Genomic DNA, 20,943 nt, shown 5'->3' on the forward strand with positions numbered 1-20,943 from the left:
TTTCAGTGGCCTATATTACTCAGTTAAAAATATAACAAACATTAGAACATCTTTACAAAAATCCAAATAATAATAATAATCATGTAGTTCAAGAAGTATTGTCAAATGTGGAAAGTGCTTTTGCAATCCACTGCATGTATAAGTACTTTGTCCCATGACCGTCCCCTTTTCCTCTTCCTGCTGTGACTAATGTGATCACAGTACTGAGACTGTGTCTGGATGACTCTGACGTGCTCTCCTTCCAGCAAACCGCAGCACTGCTGACAAAAGTCCCAACTCTCCACTGAAAACAACACCATCCAGAATGACATGCTCACAGTACAGTTAGAATGCTGGTGATAGTATAACGCAGCAGTAAGGGTCACGTCATCATCCTGTTCTGATTCATTACTTATAGTAAGACTTTCATGTACCTACATGTGAATCAGCATCGACGTTGGGTAACTTTCCAAACAATTATAATACTTGAAATGGAAATCCATTAGGTGGCCAAAACATTAGATTTATCAGCCCCAATAATTGAGCAATAGTAAAACCATAGCAAATACCAACAACAGCTGCTTCATTCAGTAAGGACAGGCAGATTGAGGTTTACTGTGCGTCACACTCGAGCGTAACATATACTTACACCCACTCAGCTTGTCAGGTAGTGGTATGCCACATATAGGCTCTCAGCTTCTTTAATAAAGTACAGTCTTTTCCTTTCCTCTACAGCTGCTGTCAGACTGTGTGGCCAACAGTAACACTGCTCAGACTTCAGTAGGGTGTTGTACTGTTGTTTACTGGACAGTTGCAAGTGTTACAAAAAGGCATTTGTGCTCAATTAATACGAAGCAATCTCCTTTTCCAAAGGTGTTATGTACTGTAAATCCTGAAAAATACTTCATAATCAAAAGCTTTGTTCACAGAATAATAATAATAATATTAGAATTTGATTTGTCAGTGAGCACCTAGCTAGGTACACTACAGTCAAGCCCTAAGCACTTTAGCAGGTTATCTCTGGATCGGATAAATGGAGGCTTATTTATGTGACGGACTGTAGTTTTCCCTGTTGCAGCAGCAACTATGTTGGCTGAAGTAGCGCTGCAGTTTTGAGCTATCTGTGTTCTAGTTTTGGTCAGAAGGAGCCGTGTGTGGCATTTGTAGAGGAATCCTCCTATGATCGTTAAGACATGCATCAGCATTGAGCTGTCCCATATCTTTGTATTACATTGCTTTTCTCAACCCTGGAAGATCTGTCATTTCCTCTCTTTCTCTGTAAACTTTCTAGTTTTCTCTTCCTCTTGCGTTCCCTTTCATTTCATCTACATGTTTGTGTCCTTTCTCAGTCTTTAGTCTCAGCATCTCTTTTCCTCACTCCTGTGCTATGAGTCACTGCCTCATTTTTATCACTGCCGCGTTCACATAACCCTGTAATCAGAGCAAGAATTGATTGCATCTCCAGCTGAGAGGGCAGCGGCGTTTATTAGAACAGTTCCAGGCAAAACACACCTAAACAGCCGCTCTAAACGCAATCATTGTACTTAGGACACTGATGTTGTGGATAGGTCATTAATTGCACTTGCATTCGCAAACTGTTCATGCTCCAAGCAATTTGCTAAAGATAAATGAAGGCTTTACTGAGCCATGTACATGTTTCTGTTTCTACAGCTGTGAATGTGTCATTCCCCTTTTCTGTGGTGTCCATCCATGATCAATAGCCTATACCTTAAAGTTAAAGAAAACTTAAGTTGGAAACGGTCAGATTAGTTTTCCTTTGACATTTCCACTGGTGCTACAGAGGCTGCTCTGAGCATCTCAAGTTCGGCCTTTTGTATTGACTCACTCCGCTCCTTCCTGGAACAAGCATGCTGAGTGCAGTGGATCGATTGAACCTCTCCTGCTGTGTGTATGTGAGCATTTTTGTTTTTGCATGCATTTGGCTTCATGCTCATGGGTTTCCATGAATGCAAGCAGTCACCCTGCGTGTGAAGGCTTTTCTTTGCAGTATGTGCGACACACACTCGCCATGCTACTTCACCCTAACTAAGAAAGCTCTGGTCCAGCAGCTTGCACTGAGGTTCGTCTCTCCTCTCCCCAAACTAACAAACCTCAATGACCAGCATAAAGTCCAGCCGAGCCAGACACAGTCTTATTATCCACCAGTCCCCCAAGGACAGGCGGATATAGCAAAGCCACTGGGTTCAGCTGCCCCAGCCTGTTCACCCTGTATCTCTGTCTGACTGCCTAACTATCTATTTTTACTTTGTGCTTTCTCAAACCTTCTCTGACTTTGTAGCCTTTTGTTGCTTTCATTTCTCCCCGACTTTGTTTCTCTCAGACTCTCTCACTCTGATTGTTTTTCTCTCTGGCACACCAGACTTATTGCATTATCACATCATTTAGCACAACCAGCTGGTGTTCAGGCCTCAGCTGAGCAGTGAGGAGTGGGTACTCAGTCTCAATGCGGTTTGTCCTTTGTGGTTTTTGTCTTCCTGTACTGCATTTGTTGATCCGATCTCAACAACTTTATTTCTTTTTCTATTCATGTGCCTGTGCCATGTATGCAGCCGTCAGGAAATCTATCTTAACCTAATTATAAGGAATACATGTACATGTGCACTAAATGGCACACCGTGTATTTGTACACACTTTATGCACTTTCCCATGGCATGCATGCACATGACCTAGCTGCAGGCGGCAAAGTGCAATGTGTTTTAGTTTAGAGTCCCTTAATGGCTTTCATCCTTTATTCATTTTTGCTGCGTCATCTGCCGTCCTTTGCTGCCTCCCAGTGGTGTAAAGAGAAACCACTTAAGTTCATGGTTAGATGTGGCTCTTTGTACACAAGAACATGTGACCAATGTGTTGTAAAGAGAGAGAAGAATGCAAAACAGTGCACGTAGCTTGTTCCGTGCATGCCTGACTTTCGATGGAGGCTTTTGAATAGTGTGTATAATCCAGATTACAGCAGGTTTGGTAGAGCAAAGGACTAGAGGAAGCCCCCCCCCCAGCTGATATCAAAGTGGGGCTAGGGGGAAGATTGCGTGCCCCCCAACTGTTTCTCCTCCGTTCAAAGGACCATGTGATCTCTCCACTTCTCTTTTCCCTCTCCCTTTGTAAACTCTTTCACTGAGTGTCTTTCTCTTCTAAGCAGAGGGATCAAGAAAATACAATCTGTCAGGGTCCCCACTTCTGTGATGCTTGGGGGAAAGAGTTGTGCTACAGAAAGGGCAAGAGAAGGACAGAGTAGGAAGAGTCTGAGAAGTGGGGAAACAAAGGAGAGGCCTTAACCATCTTGATTGTATCTTGATTTGGTTGGTTTGATGGTTGGACAATTTGTTATTTCAGGTATGAAAATCGAGATTTGTCAACCGATACTTATTACCTTATACAAACCAATGAATCATGGCTGCGCTTGCATGTGGATATAGTGACATGGTGGTAGAATACCTGTTGTATAGCATATTTGGCTCATATCCTCAAATCTTACACATCACAGTTTCACTTCTTTAATTTTCTGTCAGATCAACATTTCTCCTAACCTCTGTGTTCCCCTCAGGTCTGTGGTTTGACCTGGAGATTTCCTACAGTGGTTCTTTTCTGATGACCCTGGAAACTAAGATGAACCTCATTCGCCTGGGCAAAGAAGGAGAGAGCGTTCGCTTGGGAGAATTTGGCAAAGATGGGTAAGACGGTCAAACCCTCATATTACACACATTTTAGAAAGCCACAAGATGTTTCTCTTAGATGCCCTTTTCTCTACGTGACACTAAAAAGTATACGTGTCTCTGTCAGATGTCTACCACAGTCTGTGTGGCTCTCACTCAGTGTTTTTATCTTGCTGTCTTTTATATCTTGTTCTGTTACTCTGCCCTCTGGATTCTACCTTTATGCGGCTGTTTCTGCTCTTGGTGAGTGCTTGACTTTCAACAGTGATCTCTTCTGGTGTTCAGTGCCTTCATCAGTGTTTCTGGTAGTTCACTCCAAAAATCCATTCTCAGCAATGAAGAGTTGGTTTGGTGCATCTGTAGAATACAGAGTGTGTGTGTGTGTGTGTGTGTGTGTGTGTGTGTGTGTGTGTGTGTGTGTACAGGATGTACCTCTCTGGGCTAGATTGGTTGGCATCAAATGGGAAGTGAGCAAATTTTACCAGTCCTCACAAACAAGTTAAGATTCAGTTTCACATCAAATTACATCTGAAACGATGGGAACACTGCAGGAGAAACACTGAGCCGCAGTTTTTTTTGGGTTTACTGAAATCTTTCTTTAAACAATGATGTTTTCAGATGTTAATCGTGTACTTGTGAGCATTCAATGGCATGACCATATCTAGCCCTTGCATTGTTTCGTTGGTACAGTTCTGTGTGTGTGTGTGTGTGTGTGTGTGTGTGTGTGTGTGTGTGTAATCCATTTGTGTAATCCATTTGTGTTTATGTTTCCAGATACAGACCACGGACATACTGCCTGGCTGACAGTGATGAAGAGTCGTCCAGCGCAGGCTCATCAGATGAGGAAGACTCCTCAGAGCTCTCAAATGACCCTACTGGAGCAGAAGGGTGAGACTGAGCTAATATACATTCTCGGTGCTAACTTCATCCATTTCAATAATCACAGGATTATGGAAAAAGTTTTACAAATATGTATGTCATTATTATAAAATATATTCTTGTTATTAACACTGGAACAGACCCTCTGGTAGAGAAGGCTTCACAGTGAAAATAAAGTAAAGACTAAAAACAGAAGACCACAAGATCCATTTTTGTCGGATAAAATAAAATTACAGTTAAGATATAATGAGATTTTGTGGAAGTATGGCTACGCTAAATTAAGTATGCGACTTTAACCCTAACCCTCCTGTCATTGAATGCAGTTTGGTTGGAGGCCACAAATCCAGCAAGATCATGCGCTTTGTGGACAAGATCACCAAATCCAAATACTTCCAGAAGGCCACAGAAACTGAGTTCATCAAAAAGAAGATGGAGGAAGTGTCTAACACACCCCTTCTGCTCACAGTGGAGGTGCAGGAACTGCAAGGAACGTTGGCTGTCAACATACCCCCTCCACCCACTGACAGGATATGGTATGTGAAGTGTTATTTTTCTGCTATGTCAAATGTTTCCAACGTATAGTCTTTACTTGGGCGGGCCGCAGAGGTATATTTGGTGACCCATTTTAGAAATTTTAGTATCTATTGTTGACCTATTTTTTTTTCACGGAGAGAGATGTTATCTGGTAGTACATTACATGATAGATATCTTACAAGCAAACACCAGGTAAAGCATCAGTGAACACACCAGTGCAGATGTCCACGTTGGTTTTGATCGTTTCGATAGGCTACGTTATTAACAAGCCTCAGCAGATGTGCTGCCACACGCAGAAACACGAAGAGGCGGGGCAAGCCAGTGTGTTTGCAGTGAGAGACCAGAGGCGAAGGTGTGTGCATGTAGGGAGAACTGAAGGGAAAGGGAGCAGATTCAAGTGGTGAGCAAACTAGTGAAACAAGCCACAGTTACACTATCATTCTCTGGGAAACATGTCATTTTTGTTTTGTTGATCAAAGTGAATTTCCATGTCCGACAGTAAAATTATAATCACATCATCCTCAGTGGTATCACTTTCCCACTGATGGAAGACACAGACAGCTCTGTTAGCAGTGGTTTTCAGATGACTCTTAATTAGCCAATTTCCTCTCTCGTGACAACAGTTACCTAGTTACCAGACACATCGTTTTATATCTAAGTGTTGGATAATTCATATGACACATACACAATGAGGATATCTGTATTCAGAACAACGGAAGTTCCTCCTACCCTGCAAGTGCTTGTTTTATTGACAAGACATTTCTGTAGCACTTTGTTCAGTACATCACTGCCCTCTGCTGGTGGCAGCCATACTCTGTGTTGCTACTTTGTGTTCATTTGTGGACTCTAAGTCATTAATTCTTTTTTCTTTTCTGTGGCAGGTATGGCTTTAGGACGCCGCCTCACCTGGAACTGAAGGCACGACCTAAACTGGGCGGGAGAGAAGTCACTCTGGCTCATGTTACAGACTGGATAGAGAAAAAACTGGACCAGGAATTTCAGGTACATTATATTTAGATTTTTTTAGTTTTATGTAATTCAGAGACACAGTGCCAGGTGACACCAAAAAAGTGTTGTTGTTTGCTTGTTTTTTTTTTCGTTTTTTTTTTAATTGATAAAATTATGAAGTTCACCAAAATTTAACGTGCTCCACTGCTGCAATTCCACTGATATTAGTTGCATTTGGTTCGAAGTTGTGCTGTTATAAATGCTGCTATGAACAAGCCGTCATACATTCAAAGGATTAATTATATTCAGCTCCTAAATCCCCGGTTTTACAAGCAAACGATGTCAAGACTTCCAGATATCTAAGCTAATCTAACATATTTACAACATTCATATGATCCCGGAATGATATTATCCAACTTATAAACAGTTGCACACTACCTATAATGTGCAAATTCCAAGACATTACATGTGTCAAGAAAACCAAAAATTGATAGTTTACTCACTATCATCATATCATTCTCTCTTTATTTTTATTTTTTTAGAAAATCTTTGTAATGCCAAACATGGACGATGTATGGCTGACTATCATGCATTCTGCCATGGATCCTCGCACAGCCGGCGGACCCTTAGTTGATCCCACATTGGAACCAGAGCCTTCTCAGCCGGAGAGGGACAGCACCAGCCAGCCATGAAGATTGTTTACAGTATTTCGTAGAGCTTATGAAGTTTAAAAAAGGGTAACTGAAGCCAATGTCGATAGGTCAGACGATACTGCAATACAAATACATTCCCATAGTGAGTGAGTTTTTCACTTGCCATAGAGGAGACCATATGAATTTTAAAGGAGCAAGGTAGAGCTGATCAAGGAAAACACTAAAGGCAAACTGTTGTTTGCTGCTCTGTTCAGTAGTATTTATCTTACCAGAGAAAAATCTGATTTGACTTTGAAGGATTTATATAACAGTAAGGACCTTTTTTAATAGGGTTTGATATGTGAAGGATTTATGTAACGGTAAGGACCCTTTTAACAGGGACTGATATGTGAAGTCTTGTTTGACTCAGAAGTGGGATTGGTTTAAGCTAATAAGGGGAATATATGGGGATATATAAAGTCCTATGAACACTTTGACATGGAAGCATTCACCAGATACCTTAGAGCCTGCAGATAAGTTTCTGCTAAGGCCAGAGAGTGATGTAGAGCACCATAGCCCTTTTATTATAGAAATACAGTAGTGGAGATTGACATTATGATAGTATAGTAAAATTAGAGGTGTGTCATAATGATAAGAGTGTGATGGAGAGTTGTCACTTCCATTGTTGAGAATGAATAAAGGTTAAAAAAAAGTGTATTGAAAAAGCTCAGATACTTGATGGTGAGGATTATTTACCGTATGAAACATTAAACCTTTAAGTGGTCTTATGTCAGCAGTTTTGGTCAGGTGTTAACAGTTAACAGTATTCATTTGTGCTGTGAACACACCCCGAACACCTCCCTTCATTTGCCAAGACCCCCTTTTTTATGTCAATGGTGCCCTTATCCATGTCTGTGTGGAAATAATGCTCAAGAGCAAACGTACATTATCTATGAAATGTGTCATTCACTATGTAAATTCCATACTAATGACAAATACACAAACACAGTAAGTGCAATGATAGAAACGCTACATAGGCTATAGTATGATCTTGTATAGATATTATGTAAAAGTGTGTGTCTGATGAGAAGTATGAGGCCTCTAACACATCTATTGAATGTATGTATGGATAGTTTTTGTTCTTATTGTTATTGTATGACAACAGTTTTCATCCAGTCACATTTTGACTGTGGTATGCAAGTTATTGCACAAATACAAGTGAAAGTTTTTTTTGTTTTCTTATTATAAACACTATCTTGCATATCTTTTTCCAGATGTGTCATTCAATCGTTGTGTTTATGAAGTACCAGGTGGTGTATTTCTCTATACATCATTTATACATGATTGTGTTAATGTTGATGTCGATGATGATATTGTTGGAAGTGAATTTAAATGACCAACTTTAATACGTGACAGTGCTTTAAAAAGACTCTACCTGCCATACTGTATGTACAACAATTGGATGAATTTAAGGTACATACTTTATAGTAGAGCATCTATTGCCAAGAATGTATAGCCTTATCTACAGGTTTCCTTTCTGAAAATACCTTTTTAACTGTGTCATATCTTAACCCAAGTCCTTTTGATTAGGCCTGTAGTGCCAGATCTCTCTGCTCAAAGGTACACCTCCTGTATTGATAAAGCACTGTGAGGAAATATTTACAGCTGCGCTACAATACCTGCATTAACATTGTTTACAGGAATTCTGACCTTGTTTTCATGTTTTGTTCTCTTCTGATACTAAAGCACTGCAACACAAAATGACATTTATCCCTGTATGATTGTCTTTCCCTTCATGCCTTTGGTGACTTTTTGTTAAATGTTTGTTTCTGAATGACTATATGAGGTGGGGCTATGGTGATATTTTTGTCTACTTCTTTGGAATAAACAGAATGGAAAGATTTTTGAGGATATATGAAGATATGCCATGATTTGTACCTGTGAATTATTAATGACTTTTTTTAAATTATGTCATTTTAAGGCCAAATTCAGTGATTATGTTTATCTGCCTTATTTATAGAGCAAAATAAATCTGTCAATGAAAGCCTTTTTTTTTTTTTTTTTTTTTTTTTTTTGTCTTTTTGCTTCAAATGTTGTATTGTGAATTGTAGTTGCTTGCTTTGTATTTATTGCTTTACTAATGCATTCATATAGTGTAGTTTAAACTTTAAAAGTGCATCAGATATAAATAACATTACAAATTAAGTATTATGTAGACAAAGTAACTATATACCAAATGTGCCATAATGTAGTGTAGTGTTGCACTTGTAGTAATGTTACCATCACAACGTTACATTTGATTTAACATTCCATTCAGTTGCAATAAAGTTAATAAGACTTTGATTTTACATCAGTTGGTAACCCTCAAGTCAGTGTTGTAGGTTATACTTCCTAATGTTTTGGCATTTTTAACAATAACTTTTATGCAAAGAAGATGACTTTATGAGAGTCTATACTGTAGCCAGCTACCTAATAGGCCTAACATATTTCGACATCAGTGTACATGCAGAAAAGGTTTAACTATTTGACCGTATGTATTATTTTAATTTAAATACATGCAAATATACTTTTTGTTGCTTTTGAGTTTATGGTTTACCATTTACAATGTGTGCTTCCATGGGCGCTGACATTGTTTTGTGACGTAATTCAGCTGCTATTGGTGAAATCGGGGTACATATATTTTTCTCCCCGAGTTCACAAGTAGGAAATCCGACTTCAGGTGGCGTTCCAGGGTAGTTTTTTTCTAGTTGGATGTCGGAAATTTCCCAGTTCCGAGTTGCCACGAACGCAGCATTACACGGTCAAGCTGCCTTGAACACGTCAGCGGTCTGTGATGACGATTATGACGACCTCCTCTAACGGAAGTTTACGGTTGCCTAGCAACGTTATTGCGCTGGTCCGTGACAGTGCTGCGGTGTTGAGTAAGTATAGCTCTGGCTAATTGTTGTCAAAATTAAAGGAAACTTTTATTCTTTTATCTGTTTATTTATTAATGTCGGTGTCCACTATTGTAGCTGTGGGTTAATGTTTTCCTCAGCCTCACTGTCTGAGCTCTGCTAGTCGCTTAACTGACCCTGGTCCAGGTTGGCTTTGAGGATTTTGTGTTTTCTGTACCGACCATAACGTTATACGGAAAGCTAACGTTAGTTTGCCACAGTGTTGAATAAAAGACAAACTAAAATAGCATATGCTAATAGAAGAAAAGGGTGTGTCTATTTGTTACGGACAATAATTATATTTACTGGCGAAGAGAAGACCACCTGTTGAAAAGCTATGCGGACTCTCTTCAGACCACTTGTTCGTCGTCACAGGTCCAATGGAGAGCGCCGGAGTTGAGGGAGGCTCCAACAAAGATGACAGCAAGCTGCAGGCAGAGGACTGTGGAGCGACCGTCCCACCTGCTGTAGAGGTACCATATTAAGAGTCAAGCAGGGGTTTTAGCTTTAGTGTTTAATATTTCTACTTTTTATTGCATTATTTAACTCCTTGTGGAAACATGACGATATTTAAGTCATCTTTTGTCCATGTGCTGTGATGTTGCACTTCTCTTTGTTATTGGGTGCAGATAATAAAAGTTGAGAGGGGACTTTAAGTCTGTTGTTCTGTTGTATACAATTGCCACTCCTGTAAAAGTCTAAAATGTGGACATTTATTGTGTGTCTAACACTGCGCACTGTCTAAATCATAATCAGTGTCAAGCACTTTCATACATGCATTCTGTCTGTGTCTCAGTACGGCTCACAGGATCAGTCAGGGCCCCAGCCCGATGACCCGACCCCCCAGCTTCACCCTGACCACAGTGGTGTGGATGAATATTCTCCTGCAGACACAAATTCAGGTCAGTCAATACACTAACCCTGTTTGGGATTTACAATCCAGCACAAAGCAACACAGTATGACACAGCATAGCGGTTCAATAGAATATCCTTTATTTTCCTGAGGAAAATTAAATTGGCAAGTGTAACACAGCAATTTGTGCAAATTACACACAGTAAGTAGGGTAAAGCATCTAATTTAGGCTGGTGTGCTTAGGATCCCCTAGTTCAAAGGTCCATTACCTCCTTTAATTAATTTAGATTTAAACTAAATTAAGGGAAACTTTATTGTCCAAGGACAAGATACTGTGCTGTAAAATAACATCACCATTATTAACTTCAACTTAAGTGTTTCTAACAATATTTCTATCAAAGAAAGAGAATAACCTGGGTAGAGTTTATAGAGAAAAACAATACAAATATATGTACTTAGAAGACACAGTCAAAGACAGACAAAAATACTACAAAGTCACAAGGAATATGTTTCACATTTCAATTTGTTGATCATGTCTTTATTTTCTGTGTTTCAGTGGAACCAAATGTTGCTCAGATGCCACTGATACCTCACTTCACAAATCTTAACAGATCAGAAGGCATGGAGGATCAGGACCCACTGCCAGAGGACGAGGAGGATGAGGAATTCATTGTTCTCGACTCTGAACATGTCAGTAGCTTCTCCTACAATATTTATACAATTAGTGTTTATTAAATTAATAGATTTTGGCATACTGTTCCTCAAAGAGAATAATAGTATTAATGTCTCATCTCTGCGTGTGCAGTATATTAGCGTATTTAGTGCACTGGCAACACAGCTTTCTAATAAATATACAGTGTGCTCAAGTATCAGCACAGCCCTCCAAAAGCTTAGTTGTAGTACAGTAAGTTCATAAACATTATGCTAGATATCTAGCCTGCTGTCATGTCATTGATGCCATGTTTGATCTGTTGGCAGCCTCTGGTCAAAAGGCAACAAGCAGCTCTGAGCAGCCAGCTCAGCAAGCAGCTGGAGAGGATCAACCTGGGGCTGAAGGAAAAGGTCGGCTACATTTCTGTCAGCTTTTTTCTGTTCTTTTACCTTTATCTTTGCTCCATCAGTACTCACATACACAGATATACACATGTAGAAGCAAATATGTAGTTCACATACACACAGGTTAAAATGTCCCCGAATTTAGATCTAGGGTCTTAATATGTCCAAAAGATGGTGCTGTTGACCTGTATAGAAATTAAATTTGCACTTTTATATTGATCTATATATATATATATCGATTTATCCCAGATACAGCATATACAATCCCAATCATTTAACTGATAACAATAAAAAAAGATTAAGTCAATACATTTCTGGAACAAAATAACTGCGACAGAGAATGTGTGTGTGACAAAAGGAAACCAGAGTCAAACAGAGACTTTTGATTTGTTTCCCGATTCTTGTCTGTGCTCTCTCACACACTGCCTCAGCTGGCAACGGAGAAGCAAGATGCCGACCACATACTGGAGATAGGTGTTGAGATGTTCAGGATTCAGGAGCAGCTGGCCAGGCTCCAGACCAGGCTGGAGGACCGTCATCACACCAAGACACAGGCTGAAGCCAAACATCAGCAGGCACAGGATCAGCTGGCAGCAATGAGGAACAAGTGGTCCAGTATTACCAGCCAGAACAGCAAAGCCAAAGCCAATGGTGAGACTGACTTGCCATTTGGTGGTCTTGCCTTGGTGCTGATCCGGGATTATATTTCATTCTAACTATGTTGCACCATTTACTTTAAGAAATTTAAGGTTACTGATTTCATCCATGATGGTTCTCATGTTTGACAACATGTTTAGTTAGGTTTGGCCTATAAATTCTGCAAATTCTGAATTATGTTGTAATTATTATCTTGATTAAAATACACAGCTGAGTTAGTCAGGCACATGATTCCAGTCTAAGTCCAGTCAAAGAAGTGTAGGCACACCCAGGACCGTAGTATAATTTGTTAGGAATTTGATTCTTTTGTAACTTCAGTTGTTAGCTTATGCTGATAACCCAATCTCTGAAAAGTGATACAACTACAGAAATTGATTGTCTTTTGTAGAAGTCATGTGGACTGAAACACGTGGGTGTCTAGATTTTGGTGCTGCATTGTTAGACCTCAGTTTAAATTGTAATGTAACACTTGATTAATTTAATCATTTTTTTCAGGTTTAAATGTCTGTGCAAAAGATTCAGCAGTTAAACCTGAATGTAAACTGATTTGAAACTTCATCCTTGTTATTGCACAGTAGGTTTTGCATTAAAAGCAGCCTGTAGTTCGGTCCACAGTACTGTTTCAGCAACAGCAAGACAGCATCTGTGTCAGTCCATGTTTACAAGCAGAGATTTGAGGAATTGTGTTAATGTTGACTCCTGTGTATCTTTTCCACAGCGTCCCAGCTACAGGCAGAGCTGGACAACCTGATGCTGCATGTCGTCTTTATACAAGGAGTCAGTGAAGATCTGCGCTCTAATGTCAAAGCCATTAAGAATGCCAGACGTAAAGCGGGAGCTGAAAAGAGCCAGGCTGAAGACCAGAAGCTGAAGCAGGTAGACTGGCTGAAGTTGGCACATTACAAATCTCAGATCTCTCAAAGGTTTGACAGTATAGCATTGATTCATTTACTGTTATTGAGTGAAAATAGTCCTGTGTCATCAGGATTTGTATGTGGAGCGCCTAACAAAGGACATGGAGGGTCTGACGCAGCAGATAGCGATGTATGAGGCGCAAGCCAGTGCTCAAGCAGAGGAGACGCAGACCGCCAAAGAGGCTCTCTCTGAGGTAACTATGACTTAAGACAGTATATACCTGAAGTAAATTGTAAAAATACTATAAATTACTGCAACTATTGATACTAAAACTGTTTGCAGTCAATTGAGAGGAATTTGTAAAGAATAAATCTGCATTAAAATATTTTACGGCCATTTGGGGGCAGGGGTACTAGCTGTAAAGTTGTTTCTATTGTGACAGACAGACTTGATTTGATGGATCCAAGCTTATAAGTTTAATGCATTCATTGTCATGTGTTGAACCAAATGTAAGCCTCTAATACGCAACGAATATTCTCACATTCTATCTATTGATGAAGTACGACGTCAGTCCTGACACTTATCCGCTCATGTTTGTGTGTGTGTGTGCAGGCTGAGATGGAAATGGAGTCTCTAGTGATGGCACGTCGGCAGCTGATGCACCAGTGGAACAGTAGCTTGGTGGGCATGAGGAGACGAGATGAGGCCTTCAGCGCGATGCAAGAGGCCGTGCGGTGAGAATGAGGACATCCACTTTAATTCTGCAAATGCATCCCAAACATACATGTAACTAACAATGTTAGGATGATTCATAAACAGCATCTTGGAGGATGGTGTCTCTCTGCAGTGATTCCTCTGCTTTTCAGTCAGTATGACAAAATTCAGGTGTTCACGTATTTCAAAATATGCAGATGTGTGTGGAAAATATGTAGAAAATACCACACAATATTTGAAGGAAACACAACAATAACCTGCTATTTAAACGGAAAGATAACTCATTCTTTACTGCTGTCCTTGTTTCCTTCAGCAATGTCGAGCACCAGGTGATCTTGCTTGACAAAGAGATTGAAGGCTACAAGAAATCCATCACTGAAGAGCAGGAGCAGAATGAGACACTAACTATGCAGCTGAACTGGTCCCAGATGGACTGTGCCACCTCCAAAAAGCTGATCAGTCAGAAGCAGGCCCAGCAAGAGGCTCTGCAGGCCCACTACAGCACCTGCCTCCGCACTCTGAGGGAAACGGAGCGCACCCTCGCTAGGCTCTCTAAGGTAGCTAGAAGACAAAGGCTTCGGTTTTGACAGCTGTGCACCTAATTTGTTCAGAGAGTTGTCTTCCTACCTTCTCTTTCCCTCTGTAACTACTCCACTCATTTTCCTTCATTGTTCTAGGAAACCAGCACCCACCAGGCTGAAGTGAATGATCAGAGGAGGGAGTTGGAGAAACAGAGTGCTGTGCGTCTGGAGTTGGAGGACAAGATCATGACCCACATGCAGCAGAAACTCATCCACAACAAAGCTGCCAAGTACTCCCAGCGTCTCACCAGCAAGATAGCCACACTCAAAAAGGAGAAGGTAGAGATTTAAAAAGATAGGAAAAGCATTCAGAATGTTTCAGGCAGGGGGAAAGCTTTGTAAGAAGGTATTGTTCTGTCAGAGAGTGCAGGTTCACAACTGGCTGACAGCCAGCAAACACCTGTTCACCTGAGTCCTTCAATATACACACACAGTAAGTAGTCTTGTTATCTGGGCATGTTTTAGTTAAAGAAGACTCCAACATTACATTATCGAAGTGTTTCACAGGCTGCGGACTACTCCTTGTGACGAGTAACGCACTATTATTGAGAAGACCATGGAAAGCACCGTACATTTTGGTTGAAGTTGATGTAAAAATGCAAAAAAAGTATAATGTGCTGAAGATAGAACATTAAAAAAACAAACAGTAAATGAACAATATGCAAAGGATAAAGACAAAGATATAACGTTTTTTGTTCTGCACGTCACCTGCTCCTCTCCTTTAGATCTCTCAATTGTGGCAGCTGGAGAACGATGTATTGGTGGTTGGACTGGAGAGCAGCAAAGTCGGCCAACATCTGGACAGCCTGGCTGTCACCCAGGAGGCTCTAGATGAGGAGATTGCAAAGTACAACAAGTTACTGACAGCCAACCAGACTAAGATTTCGTCCTTTGTTTTATTAATCAGTCAGAAGCAGGCCACCATCGCCAACTATAACAAAAAGATCTTTCAAATCGCAGCCAGCACTGGGGTGAGAGATTCTTTTGTTTATGTGGAATATTAGTTCACTAGAAACGTATCAGATAAAAAAGTCACATGATACCTTTGTGATGTGTGTGCCTCCATTCCCAGCATGAGGACCTCAGTCCCCTGCATATTAAGGTAGAGGAACTAATGGCTGAGACTGAGGAGCTGGCATCAAATATCAAGAGTGACCAGCAGCTCTGGATGCAGCGACAGGGGACTCTGCTAGGACTGACCCAGGAGATAGAAGCCAACAGCAAGAACATGCTCAAACTGCAGACAGAGTACACTGGCATTCAACAGAAGAAAATACGCTTGGAGAGTACGTAATATAGTTATAAAGAAGAAGCACACACATGCACAAATAGGTATACACATCCAAATCAGTCAGGTGTCAGTAAGTCATAAGTAGGCTACTAGTAATCATTAGCCACTGGACAGTTTGCAGAATGTAACTCTTATACTAATATTCATACATGCTGTAACCTCCCCTGTGCACTTGTACACCAGCAACTATTAAACCAACTCCAACCCCACCAGGTCAGATTGAAGTAGAGCACCGTGAGGAGCTGGAGCTGGAGAAGAATGCGAAGATACTGAGAGGAGACCTGCAGAAGCTTAACACCCTGCTGAGCAAGAACGGACAGCTCAGCCTGGTGCTAGAGCAACAGAACGCACTGATGGAGACAGACTTCCTTCACCGACTCAAGGCACGGCACGACTGTTTAATTCATTTTTAAATGTCGTTCTTTGCGGCAGCTTTAATAGAAAATGATTATTAAACGTGGAATAATGTGTTTAGGAGGCAGAGCGGGAGTCTATCGAGATGCAGATCAAACAGGAGAAGACCCAGGAGGAAAAAGAGAGACTCCTCAACAGTCTGGTGGAGGCTGAGTCAGTCATTCATTTTAGGATTAGTAGATAAGTTAGATCACTGCTTTGTCACCTCCAGGTTATGTGAGATATTTAAATATACTAATTAAAAATATCAAGACATCTTTTTCCAATAACTAGTACATTTTTCTCACCATATTAACAGCACGTACATCACATACTAGTTACTGGTTTTTGCGTACGTTTTGTGTGTGTGGCCAACAGGCGCCAGATTATGCTGTGGGAGAAGAAGACCCAGCTCGTAAAAGAGACTCGTTTGGCTGTGGACTCGGAGGTGGGTCAGGGAGACATCCAGATTATGAAGGCTGAGATACACCGTATGGAGGTAAAAACATTGCACACAATATGATTATTCTTGGAGAAAATAAATAGTAATATTGAGTTGCCATCCTGCTGTACGTACATTAAGACAATAAACCTATAAGAGCACTTTGTGAATACAGAAATGTACCCATAACAAATGTCTGACACTAGTTTCTTTCAAGACTGGGAGAGCCGTTGTTAATGTGTAAAAATGTTTCTGAATTTCAACATGTTAAGCATACTTTACTTTACTGTTAAATTGCAGTTATTTGTGCTGTAGTGAAAATCTTCTAATCAAGGAATGAAAGTACAATAAATCCTGACATATAAAAGTGGTTCCCAACCTTTTTTGCACTGTGAAACATTTTTAGATTTACAATGATGTTGCAGACTCACAAACAGATGTGAGTCTGCTTTGGGCAAAAAAGGCTCTAGGTCAGACATTTGGAAAGTACAACACCCACTTTACACCTTTCATCTACCCCGCCCAAAAAAGACTCTCACACTCCCTCAAAAGTTTTTTTTACATCATAGTATTTATGCTAGTTAGTTGCAACATCAGTAGGAGCACAGCACAAACAGATCAAGTAGCAAGAGTGATTGCCTCACATACTAATGACCTGCATTAGATGAAAATCAGTCTCCTCTTGTTGGGGTCATAATAAGGAGTTATAAGGATGTCAATGTTACTACTTCCAAAAAAAAAACAAAGTCATATAATTATTATTTTCCTTTTTACAATCTTACGTAATGCTGACTGTAGAATCAAAGCATACAAATGAGATATCTCAATATACTGCTTTTTATGAGCTCTGTAGATGTTCATCTTTTTCAGACACAGTTGTTTGGAACTTCATCATCTAAGATACAAAAAGGTTTTATGATAAAACAGCATCCAAACCAACAGCATTGGTGCATTTTAGAGTGGGCAGAAGTGAATGGCTGATAAAATCAATAAGGCTTTGTGCTTTTCTTTATGTTTTCTTAACGTGTGTGTGTGTGTGCACGTGTGCAGGTGCGACTCAACCAGCTAATGAAACAACAGGAGCGGCTGCTAAGGGAGAGTGAAGCAACAGTGGCAAGGAGGGAGACCATCGTCTTACGCAGGGAGGCCATGGTCCACGGCTCCCACAAACAGGCTACAAAGGGCGAGCTGAACCGCATCACACAGGGCCTGCAGCGCAAGATCCAGGACACACACAAGGTAGGTGACATGGATTTTCCATATGTACATACAGTATATGCCTGACAAGTGTTGCACAATTACCCTACGTGCAGTATGTGTGTCTTCAGCATGTGGCAGAGTGTGAACAGGTGATCAGGGAGCTGCAGAAGAGCCAGGTGAGTCTGAGCAACAGGCTTGCGCAGAAGAAGCAGCAGGTGATAGAACTCTGCGGCACCAGCCACGTCCTTGACCCTGACTTTGTAAATCTCCAGGACACCAAAGACAGGGTAAGGAGCACATACAGTGTAGGATACTGCATTACAGCACGTTACTACATGCTACCATTTAAATATACTGTAAATCTGCTTTGAACTGTTGTGGTGCAAGTGTGTATTTGTATACTTATCTTACTTTACTGGTTGGTACCTATGTTGTGTTTGTGACTGACTTTTTAATGACTTGAAATCTAGTACGATTACACCCTTTTTATTGTTTAAGCTTCCTAAGAAATTAACAATAGCCAGGATGTGTCGATCAAGTCACCATTCAGAACTGAAATATGCAATCTCAGTCTTCTTCCAGTAACTGCTGATTAACTGTAACGAAGGTGTGGTGAGACTATTTATTCAAGCATTTTTGTGGATCACATAGACATGCTGAGGATTTTCTGACGTGAGCAACAATCATGGAAATAACTCCCACATACCAAGAATACCATAAATAACTACTCATTGTTTTTCTATGCTCATTGTTTATTGTTGTAAACAAGTGACATCAAGTGATAGCACAAAACATATCCATATTTTTTCATACTTCTCCCCCTCTAGAACCTAGCGCACCTAGTGTCTCTACAGAGCCGGACCAAGAAGCTGCAGGGGGTATGTGGGGGCAGCTACCAAGCCTTGTCCACAAGCAAATCCATCGGAGCCGCTTTGCAGAGCCAGATGGAGCGTGTGCACACTGCCAGCACCATACTGCACCGCGTGTGTGAGGAGTTCCCCCAGCACCAGGGGGCTCTCCGCAGGCTGTCGCTAGCACTGGCAGCACGCTCACAGGCCCTGGAGCCGGAGATGTGCTGAGGGGAGGATAGAGACATGTCAGTGGGTACAGGAGGCGGAGCACAGAGGAGTAAAAATGAGTTGAAGATAAGAGGGAAAGATTAGATAAGTGCATTCTTTTATGCTGTGAATCAAATGCTTATTGTGAAACAATGTAATCTAATAAAAGCTTATGAAACATTAAGAAATCCTTAATAGTGTGTTCAATCCAGTATGGAAACTACTTGATTTGTGGTTCAGTACCATTTAGGTGATGAAAGGTTAGTAAAGTACATAAAGGGTTGTTAGTTAAATTCTCCCAACAATCAAAGCAGCAATGATACATTTCAGCAATGTTTGGTTAGGAAGACAGCAGCACATGTGAGCTGTTTAAATGATGTGCCAGGTCAATGTGATCCTATTTCATAGAAGCTTAATTCCCTTAATTACTGCCTCAGTTTGGGATTTTAAACACAATTGACAGGGTTGAGGTCCCTGAGGTTTCACTTCTGCAAAAATCCCCGAAGCATGTAGGCTGAGTCATTATGCTAACAGTTCTGGTTATTTCTGTTGACTGTTGAGGAAACGGCACCTTTTTCTAATAAGAGTACACTGTAGCCACAACTAGCAATTGCTTATTTTCTTCTCTTCTATGTTATACAGTCTTCTTGATTTTAGGTAAAGCTCTTTATCAAGAATAATTTATGCACACAAAACACTCAACACAACTCCTGAAAATGCACTCTTGTTGAAATTCCTCTTTATACAAAATATACAAACCCGTTTATATTTCCTTATGGTCAAATAAAGTATAATTTGGGGGTGGGGTTGTATTTATTGGATTTTTTCAACACTAATACACCACATACACTTCTACATACATACATAAAAAACACAATTCTGTAAGTCAACTTAATTATTACACGTTAGTTTTGACAGTGGGCAGTAAGACTCTTGTTCCACTGTAGGTGCCTTGGCTCTCTTCCAGGCGATTGCAACACAGCGCTTAGTCTGAAGTGAGCATGCACCTGACAATCTTAACTCAGGTGGGGATAGTCCATGGATTAATGTCCAAGGACAGACAGACAATTTAAGAGAGATTATCTCAGCTATTGTTTGTGTGACCTTGTCCCAGAATTCTTACACTACTTCAAAGGCAGTAGAATAATGTGCCCTTTGCTAGCATATTATTATCAAAGTGATGTAACAGGGAGGCAGTTATGTATCTACGCATAATATCAAAATTGTTCTGCCCTTTCCCCCGCTCTGCCCAGAATCTAAAACCAGAGTAATCTCTGGAGAAAATCTGCTGTCTCTCCATAATGGTGTAAAATCTGATATACCTGACACCTGTATTCACATGTGCTTGTATTTTGTACCAGACCCTAATAGTATTCTGGAAAAATGGGTAATGAGTATCTTTTAACAGGTGTTTCATTGTATCAGAATACAGATAGAGCTTTAGGGGTAATGGGATGTAGTTGCATTTTTGTGACCCAAGGCAGTTTATGGTCATCTGAGAACTAGTTCATGGTAGCTCTGATCTGGGCTGCCCGATAATACCAGAGAAAGTTTGGGACTTGGAGTTCACCCCTCTCATATGGCAAGTACAGTAAAGTAAGTCTTTTGTTTATTACTCCAAATAAAGTTAGTTTTTAATACTTTCAATTTAGGGAATAAATTAGTAGGAGGGTGTACAGGAATATATTGGAATGGGAATAAAGGTGATTAGTGGTGAGAAAGCCCCAGCAAAATCATACAAAACAAAAAAGTATGAAATCTTCGGACATACCTTTTGTTTTCTCTTGTGAAGTTTAACACTGGTTTACATCTGTCAGTGCAGATATTGGTTCATTTCCTGTGAGCACAAAAACAGAACTATGAGTAAGTACTGTGACAATTAGTTCAAATAGTATACAATTATTTTAAGTATATTGTATGAAATTGGGAAACAGCTACACAATGTGTTGATGCTATTTATTTTCTCACCTGCGAAAACATTTGATGGACCTAGAAGTAACATTGTGTGCTGTAAGGGAATTGGTGCAGCCTGTATTGAATTAGCAAGGCTCACGTGGTTATACAGTAGCTCATAATATGTTCAGAAGGGGTATTTGTGTTTGAGATATTCTGTGTTACTTCCTTCCCATCCTTGCTGATGACATGATTATGTCATCAAGTGATGGAGTTTCACTTTTGAGCCACAGAAGCTAGAGCGGACGTCTTGTGGTCACTGAGCCTCAGCAAAGTTTTGCTCCGCACGTGTAGTAGTCTATCATAAAACA

The 20,943-nt window shown here is 40.4% G+C and overlaps 2 protein-coding genes across 5 annotated transcripts in view; both read left to right on the forward strand.

Moving 5' to 3' along the window:
* LOC119899719 (testis-expressed protein 2-like) overlaps window positions 1–8,690 on the forward strand; it is a 32,156-nt gene extending 23,466 nt beyond the window's left edge. The window contains exons 9-13 of one of the 3 annotated variants that reach the window (XM_038714400.1): window positions 3,542–3,668; window positions 4,431–4,538; window positions 4,853–5,062; window positions 5,945–6,065; window positions 6,554–8,690. In XM_038714400.1, the coding sequence (XP_038570328.1) occupies window positions 3,542–3,668; window positions 4,431–4,538; window positions 4,853–5,062; window positions 5,945–6,065; window positions 6,554–6,703 (716 nt within the window). In that variant the 3' untranslated portion in view covers window positions 6,704–8,690. Of the gene's footprint in view, window positions 1–3,541; window positions 3,669–4,424; window positions 4,539–4,852; window positions 5,063–5,944; window positions 6,066–6,553 lie in introns of all 3 variants that reach the window. The other 2 variants (XM_038714399.1, XM_038714398.1) reach the window with 2 other exon arrangements.
* A 268-nt stretch (window positions 8,691–8,958) lies between these two features.
* ccdc40 (coiled-coil domain containing 40) lies at window positions 8,959–18,863 on the forward strand. 2 transcript variants are annotated; one of them, XM_038714401.1, is made up of 19 exons: window positions 8,959–9,564; window positions 9,955–10,052; window positions 10,376–10,481; window positions 10,989–11,122; window positions 11,411–11,494; window positions 11,920–12,139; window positions 12,864–13,021; window positions 13,131–13,253; window positions 13,613–13,734; window positions 14,028–14,271; window positions 14,392–14,574; window positions 15,021–15,266; window positions 15,368–15,581; window positions 15,800–15,969; window positions 16,062–16,153; window positions 16,358–16,478; window positions 17,472–17,660; window positions 17,735–17,908; window positions 18,449–18,863. In XM_038714401.1, exons 1-19 carry the CDS (start codon window positions 9,477–9,479, stop codon window positions 18,698–18,700), a joined length of 3,018 nt encoding a protein of 1,005 aa, XP_038570329.1. In that variant the 5' UTR covers window positions 8,959–9,476; the 3' UTR covers window positions 18,701–18,863. The 2 variants fall into 2 exon arrangements, with proteins under 2 accessions (XP_038570329.1, XP_038570330.1); XM_038714402.1 differs by having other exon boundaries at window positions 8,960–9,564; window positions 17,750–17,908.
* Window positions 18,864–20,943: the final 2,080 nt, after the last annotated feature.

Source organism: Micropterus salmoides, unplaced genomic scaffold (assembly GCF_014851395.1).
Source record: "Micropterus salmoides isolate LMB-PRFRI ecotype aquatic unplaced genomic scaffold, ASM1485139v1 Ms_hic_scaffold_12, whole genome shotgun sequence".
Lineage (NCBI taxonomy): Eukaryota > Metazoa > Chordata > Actinopteri > Centrarchiformes > Centrarchidae > Micropterus > Micropterus salmoides.